General features: G+C 33.2%; 1 protein-coding gene across 1 annotated transcript; it reads left to right on the forward strand.

The window, feature by feature from the left end:
* Positions 1 to 613: 613 nt before the first annotated feature.
* On the forward strand, positions 614 to 1,625 carry LOC131858256 (uncharacterized). The gene is made up of 2 exons (XM_059211443.1): positions 614 to 1,237; positions 1,383 to 1,625. Exons 1-2 carry the CDS (start codon positions 614 to 616, stop codon positions 1,623 to 1,625), a joined length of 867 nt encoding a protein of 288 aa, XP_059067426.1.
* Positions 1,626 to 8,395: the final 6,770 nt, after the last annotated feature.

An 8,395-nucleotide genomic window follows, 5' to 3' on the forward strand; every position in this document is an offset into this window, starting at 1 on the left:
GCTTAAGTGTAAAAAGAGATAATAGGGAACTTAAAGAATTAAACAAATATTGTTTAAGTAATCAAGTAAAGACCCAATTACTCTAACATGGTAGACATATCAAAAGGTTATACTCTACAATAGATGAATTATGTTTTGTATTGAAAATAGAGGATCATTTTTGTGTGCTTTTCTTTTGTTTTAGAAGACTTTCAATACTTGTGACATTAGTGAGGTGATTTATGTTTATCAATGAGACAAATTGTGCATGTCAGTGATTAGACATTTTGATTAAGCCATTGAGGCATTCTTTGAGAGTGGTTTTTATACCACAAAGGGTTTTCCACTAATAATTATTGTGTTATCAGTTGTTCTTATTGTGTTATTTATCTGATAAGTTCTTTAAGTTAGTCAAACTTAAAAAGATTCAAATTTAATAATTAGTACTTCTTCCTTTCATACAATCAATTTATTGACAGTAACTTGCAAGAGTTGAAAATTTATTTTGATTCCTTTGTCACTGATTCACCCCCCTCTTAGTGATAGTAGCATTCCCTTCAATTGGTATTAGAGTCAGTTTTCATGCAAGGGTTTAAACACCTAGGTTGATCATGTGTGTGGAATACTATTTAACATGGATCGAGAAGGTTCTTCTGCTTCCAAGGCACCCTTGTTTGATGGTACTGATTATGCTTTTTGGAAGGTAAGAATGCAAACTTATTTAATTTTCTTGGGTGTGGATGTTTGGACTGTTGTTTTCAATGGATACATTGTTCCTCAAAGTATACCTATTGATCATGATGGAAAAAAAGAATATGAAAATGATACTAAGGCCAAGCATGCTATTCTATGTGGTTTGTCTAAAGATGTATTTGTTAAAATAATGCATTGTAGATCTTCTAAACAAGTTTGGGACAAACTTAAAAATAGTTACCATGGTAATGATAAAGTAAAACAAGCCAAAATTCAAACTCTTAGGGCTAAGTTTGAAGGAATGAAGATGTCTGATGAAGAAAGGGTTGCAGATTATTTTCTTAGAGTTGATGAAATTGTCAATGCCATTAGAGGTTTAGAGGAAGACATAGAAGATAAGGATGTAGCCAAAAAGGTGTTGAGGTCTCTTCCCTCTAGATATGATTCAAAGTTATCAGCCATAAAGGAACTTAAGGACTTGAATACCTTGACTGTGGATGATCTTCATGGGACACTCATTGCTTATGAAATGAGAACTTGTGGAGAGGAAATTGTTCATAGGAAAGTGCTTTTAAAATTGAGAAGAAAAATAAAGAAATAACTTATGCTTCTGAAAAAGATACAGAAGAAGTTAACTTTGTTAGGAAACTTAAAAGGGGTCAGGAAAATATAAGGGCAAATTACCTTTTAAATATTTTAATTGTGGTAAGATTGGTCATTTTGCTGCAAACTTTGCTTTGGATGACAGTGACAAAGAAAATTCAGAATCATTCACTAAACAAAGAACCTTCATTAAAAAGAAAAAAATTCCCTTCAAGGCTAAGAAAAGTTTATATGCTAAAGGCGATGTCACTAACAATAATTCAGAAGTGTCAGTAGATGATGAGTCTAAAGTGTTGTTTATGACTACTGAATGTCCTGCAGGAAATCAGGTTCTTGATGATGTTGTATGATCAAATGTTGAAGGAGAAGGTGATTTAATCTGTGCCCTTAAAGAAGTAAAAAGATTAAAAAATGAACTTTGTTTACAAGAGAACAGAGCTACAACCTTGGTAAATAAAGTTAACTCTCTTGATGTACTAGCAATTGATTTAACAAGACATGTGGAGGAGCATAAAAGAATTGTTGATGTGACAAAATAAGACTTAGCAAGTAGAAATGAATATTGTCAAAAATTGGAAGTAGAGATAGTGGACTTGAAAAGAAAACTTGAAAGATATGATAACACAAGGTTGGAGGATATTCTGTGTAAACAAAGGAAAAATAGTAATATATCTGGTTTAGGTTTTGAAGTTGGTCAAAGTTCAAACAATTGTAACAATAAAACTCTATATGTAATTTGTAGATCTGAAGAAAAGAAAGAGGATAATTCTAAATCAATTTCATCTCATGAAAAGGTTTCAAAGTCTGCTACAACAAACTTGCAAGCAAATAATAGAAATATTAATCTAAGATCTTCATGGCAACATAAACCTAAGTATTTGCGGAGATCTCATTCGTGATTTTTTGGTTACTGTTTCTATTGTAATGTGTTTGGACATAAAGCATCAAACTGCTGGTTCTCACAACAATGTTTAATTCTTGGTTTTCATAAAATTAGATGCTTTAATTGTCATAAAATGGGGCATACTAACAAATTTTGCAGGGCTACTTTTCAATATGGAAGACAACAAAGAATAACAGATAAAGATCATTCAAAGGTTAGTATAGATATGAAGACCAAACAACAGAAAGAATGGAGACCTAAATCAAAACCAAACATTGAAAATTCAATGATTGTTCAAGTGGCATATCATGCTAAGAAGGAAGATATCAGGATTCTTGATAGTGGATGTTCTCACCACATGATAGGAGACAAGTCAAAGTTTACAAATTTTAAGGATTATATGAGAGGATTTATTAGATTTGGTGACAACTCCACCATTCAAATTATAGGTATTGGAACCCTTTTCCTCAATGATAAAACTCCTATATATGATTTCTATTATGTTGATGGTTTGAAACACAATCTCTTGAGTGTAAGTCAGATTTGTGACAATGGTTATGAAGTTGATTTTAATTCTCAAGGTTGTGAAGTAAGAAAGAAATCAGGAAAACTCATAGCAGAAGGAAAAAGAACCAGGGGTAATGTATGTCATCTTCATAATGTATCTCATATTGATAATGCTAGTCATGTTCGTCTTATGAGTTAGATAGAACAAAATTGACTTTGGCACAAGAGGTTAGGACACTTAAAATTTGACAATCTTGTGAATGTCAGTAGAAATCAGAATGTAAGAGACATGCCTACTCTAAGAAAACCTAAAAATATAGTTTGTAAATAATGTGAGAGTAGTAAACAAAGTAGAATCTGCCATAAACCAAAAGAACATATATCTTCTAGACCTCTGGAACTTGTACATATAGATTTATGTGGACCAACTAGAACAAGATCTTTAAAATGGAGATAAGTATTTCATGCTTTTTATAGATAATTATTCTAGGATGACATGAGTAACCTTTCTTAAACATAAATCTGAAGCTTTTCACAAGTTCAAAGTATTCATAAAAAATGATAGAGAATGAATCAAACTTAAGGATAAAGTGATTGAGGCTAGATCAAGGATGGGAGAATGTATCAAATGAGTTTGAACAATATTGTGAGATACATGGCATAAAAAGACAATATGCTGCACCAAGAACTCCTCAACAAAAGGGAGTAGCAGAAAGAAAAAATAGAATTGTCAAAGAAATGACCAGGACAATGCTTGATGGAGCTAATATTGCTAATGTTTAATGGAAAGAAGTTGTTCGTACAACTATTTACATACTAAACAGAGTCCAATTGAGGGTAAAAACAAACTATACACCATATGAATTATGGTATGGTAAGTCAACTTTTGTTAAATATTTTAGGATTTTCAATAGTAAGTGTTATATAAATAAAGATGATGCAAATCTAAGCAGCTTTGAATCAAGAAGTGATGAAGGTATTTTTCTTGGATACTCGTCACACAGTAAAGCATATAGATGTTACAATAAAATTCTTAAGAATATTTTTGAAAGTAATAATGTTAAAGTGGATGAGAAGCTACGGGTTAATGAAACTTTTCTAAACAATATTGAAGCAGAATCTGAAACAGAATCTGTGATACTTCCAAAGAAAGAAGAATTTGAAATACTTCCAAAGAAACAGGATTTGGTAAGTACATCTTCTGAAACAACACCAAAGACACCTCTCACAAAGCCTGACATAAATCTTTAAAAACATAATCCACAAGAACAAATCATTGGAGGTAAGGATGAAGGAATATTAACAAGAAGAAGAGTTGCAATGTTAGGTGAAGAAGCTCATTTTTGTTTATTGTCTAAATTAGAGCCTAAAACTTATGCTAAAGCTAGTAAAGATGAATGTCGGGTTTCAGCCATGAAAGAAGAGATTAGTCAAATTGAAAAAAACAAGACATGGGAGCTAGTGCCTAGGCCTGCAAATAAGAATATCATAGGTGCAAAATGGGTCTTTAAGAATAAACTTGATGAAAATGGTAAAGTGGCTAGAAATAAAGCTAGTATTGTATTTAAGGGTTATTCACAAATTGAGGGGATTGACTATGATGAAACCTTTTCTCCAGTGGCAAGGCTTGAAGCAATAAGGATATTTCTAGCATTCTATGTTCACAAAATGTTTAAGATCTATCAAATGGATGTTAAAAAATATTTCTTAAATGGACATCTTGAGGAGGAAGTATATATGGAACAACCTAAAGGAAATATTTGGATTGTTAGGGTTCCCACAGATACTGAGAGGGGGGGGTGAATCAGTATCTAACCGGTAATAAAATTTTCTTAAAACTGAATATGCAGAACATAAAGTAACAGTGTACCGGTATACAAGAATTAGTGCAAATAACAGAATCAAAAACATCCACATGAAAAGAACACCATAACACAAGATGTTTAACGAGGAAACCCGGTGTGGGAAAAACCTCGGTGGGATTTGTGACCCACAATATTCACTTACTGGCCAATAAGAGAATATTACTTACAATAGGGGCCTGCACATGCAGGAAGGCCAACTGCCTAGAGCTCACTGCTCAATAGGAAGTCACACTGACTTACAATGAGGATTTACACAAATCCAATATTTTGTACTACTTTACAATAGCATCTTCAATGCCAGATTCAGTACCGGTTCTTTCTCTGTTCTTTACATATACCCTTGTCCTACAATTCGCACATTAGGTCTGCCTTATAATTTATTTATATTTCCTATCCATATCCTACAAATGCCTACAATGATCTCTTTTGTATACAAGAGTCATTTTACAATTTGCCAAGTCGGCTTACAATGATAAACAAAATATTACATATCGAAAATCCTATCAGCCTCTGTGCTGGTATACATATTTCCTTCTGTGCCGGTGTACATCTTATGTGCCGATGCTGGTGTAGATTGATTTTGTTGATGTCGATGCACTATTTTGTTTGAGTAATGCTTTGCCAGTATAATGTCTTGCCGGTGCCATAGGATTGCAAGGTTTCCTGAGTAATGCTTTGTCGGTGCCATAGGATTGCAAGGTTGCCTGAGTAATGCTTTGCCAGTGCCATAGGATTGCAAGGTTGCCATCAATGACAAAACCTTCAATCACACACAATGTCTCATTGGAGTGTCCATATGCCAACATGGATAAGATAGATCATGTGTACAGGTTAAAAAATGCTCTATATGGCTTGAAACAAGCCCCACGAGCATGGTATGCAAGATTAGATGGTCATCTTCTCAAAAATGGGTTTACCAAAGGGGGAGTTGACAACAATCTTTATATTAAATTTGAAAGAGATGATATACACATTGTTGAAGTTTATGTAGATGATATTATATTTGGTGATACTAATGATGATATGTGTACCATGTTTTCTAATATCATGCAATCAAAATTTTAAATGTCCATGTTGGGAGAACTCTCTTTATTTCTTGGATTACAGGTAACACAACTTCCTAAATGTATTTCTCTTTCTCAGACCAAGTATGCGAAATAAATGCTTCAAAAGTTTCATATGGATTAATGTAGTTCAGTTGCAATTCCTATGACAGTAGGATGTAAATTGGTGAAAGAAGATGATACACCTTGTTTTGATCAAACAAAATACAGATCTATGATAAGAAGTCTTCTATATCTCACAGCTTCAAGACCAGATATAATGCAAGTAGTCTGTTTGGTTGCTTGGTTTCAGGCTTCACCAAGACCATGTCATGTCAATGCTGTAAAAAGAATTTTCAAATATATCCAAGCAACTTTGGATTTTTTACTTTGGTTTCCTCATGATGGCAATTTTACTCTTACTGCTTTTACAAATGCAGGTTGGGCTAGATCCCTATATGACAAAAAGAGCACTAGTGGGGCAACTTTCTTCAAGGGGTCAAAACTTGTTGCCCGACATAGTAAGAAACAAAATTCAATATCCTTGTCCATAACATAAGAAGAATATATAGCTACAGTCTCATGTTGTACTCAAGTTTTATGGATGGTACAAATATTAACATATATGAAGATTAAAGTATCAAAGCCTATTTCAATTTTCTATGATAACACAAGTGCAATCAATATTTCAAAAAATCCTATGATACATGCTCACACAAAACACATTGATATAGGTTATCATTTTCTTCATGAAAAGGTTCAACAAAATGAGGTATGTTTGCATTATGTTAATACTTCAAATCAAGTGGCCGACATTTTCACTAAACTTTTGTCAAAGGAAGTTTTTGAAAAATTGAGATGACAACTTGGTGTGGTATCACTTTCTGCCATCACATGAAGTTACTTTCAATGATGATTCCTTTCAAGGGGGAGTTGGTGTCTTTTATCTTTTTAAAGTTTCATTTAAAATCAATAAAAAGACATTTTTATTGAGTTATCTAGATCTTCATGCATCATGTGAAGTTCATTTTGAACCATGTTGTCTTTGCGGAGATTATACTTGTAGTTTTCTATACAAAGTCTTTTCACCACCTTTTTCAAACATAAATGATATGTCCACCATCACGGTGCTCTTGAAAGATGGTGTTTGTAATGCCAAAAAATCTCTTTGGATATTCTTTCTGTTCTGGTTTATCTTTTCATGCTATTCTTAGTACATTTTGGATTGCAGATCGTGCATTACTTGTTCAATTCTCCATATTATTCTTGTGTTTGCAGCTATTATTAGAATTTTATATCCTCTTTGAGATCCAGTTCTATCTATTTAAAGGATCTTTTTCAGGTTTGTATGACAACAAGTGTTTTTATCGATCCATACACTGTCTTTTGCACTGGTTTGTGCATGTTTACCCGAATCTAGGTAGGAGCAATGTCACCGCCTCTTCCAAAAGACTAGTGATCAGATGATGAAATGCCTTGCTTTTATTTTAGATGCTAGTCTCACGACTTATTATCATTATCATGATGGTGAAGTATACAAATCCTTCTTTGATCCTCTTGTTCAATCCACTGGTTTGGTGGATCTTGCCCTTCAACTTGGAGAAGCATATATTGCAGCTGACATGTGGCTTGTTGTTTCTATTTTTATTCCTCAAATTCCTCTATCTCCATTATTGAAACCGTTGTCTTCTTATTTGAAAGAGAGATTGAAAGTAGTGGTAATTCCTCTAATATTCAGCTTGACAATCATAATGTTATTTCTCCTAAAATTCTTTGGCAGTATTTTCATATTGGCGTTCAAAGAGGGAACTTTGCTACCTTGCATAAAATGATATATTCTGATGACAATTCCTTCTCTCATCATGGTGGCAAGGTTGTTATGGAGCTTTCTCGTGACCTTCAGTTTTTTGCCCAAGATTTTCATTAATCCTTCTTCTTTTTGCCATTGATGTCAAAATTAGGGGGAGAAGTGCTTATGGTGTGTTTTTGTCATCAATGCCAGGGGGAGATTGTTGCAACTTTGGTCATTTTGATGACAAAAACAATTTTGGTGACTAAACCTACTTTTACTCTTTCTACACATTTTGTTCTGATCAAGTGTAGATGATGTGATTGGTCTCTATGACTGATAATGATACTATTAATATTGTGGATGTGTTGAAGACATAGTTAGTGGCCTTTATAGAATTAGTCATGTGGTTGTGTGATTGATTTGATAAGAAGATGGTTTAGATTTATTCTTCTCTTTTGTATATATCTCCTTAAAGGATGGATCATGCTTTTTGGACTATGAAATTGAATCTTTCTTTGTATCCATTTGAGTGCCCTCTTCTTTAATCATTCTCTCTACTTCAGTGAATGAACATCTTCTTAGTTGATTTCTTTATTAGGGATAGTCGGGTTTTATGTCTTCAAGCTTATAGTTGACTGTAGTGACATAATAGTTGACATCTCTATTTTTAGCATGGATGACATCCGAATGGTAGTATGGTTTTTCATTGGTCCTTAGAATAAATGAGTGCAACTATATGTGTCGACAATCATGATATCAACAATCATGGATTAGTTTCCTAATAGTTGGTTTGTTTTTTAATAAACTTGACAAACTAGTCGAAGACAGTATGTCGTGGTTGTAATCTGATATTAAAACAAGGGGATCAACAGAACAAGAATATTTTTTGATGATGATGAGATTATGATGTGATTAAATTATGAAGATAAGAAGATATAGTCTGATTAAAACAAAAAGTTCTATGAAATAGAGACAACACTCTTGAATTATCAGTTGGAGGTTGGATCTATCTTGGTGTGCAAAGACATCT

Source organism: Cryptomeria japonica, chromosome 9, assembly GCF_030272615.1.
Source record: "Cryptomeria japonica chromosome 9, Sugi_1.0, whole genome shotgun sequence".
NCBI classification, from domain to species: domain Eukaryota; kingdom Viridiplantae; phylum Streptophyta; class Pinopsida; order Cupressales; family Cupressaceae; genus Cryptomeria; species Cryptomeria japonica.

Bases quoted from the DNA above. Each gene is read 5' to 3' on its own strand.
- LOC131858256 (XM_059211443.1), top strand. From the start codon at position 614: ATGGATCGAGAAGGTTCTTCTGCTTCCAAGGCACCCTTGTTTGATGGT. The intron at 1,238-1,382 runs GTGCTTTTAAAA...AATTGTGGTAAG, and splicing joins AGGAAATTGTTCATAGGAAA to ATTGGTCATTTTGCTGCAAA.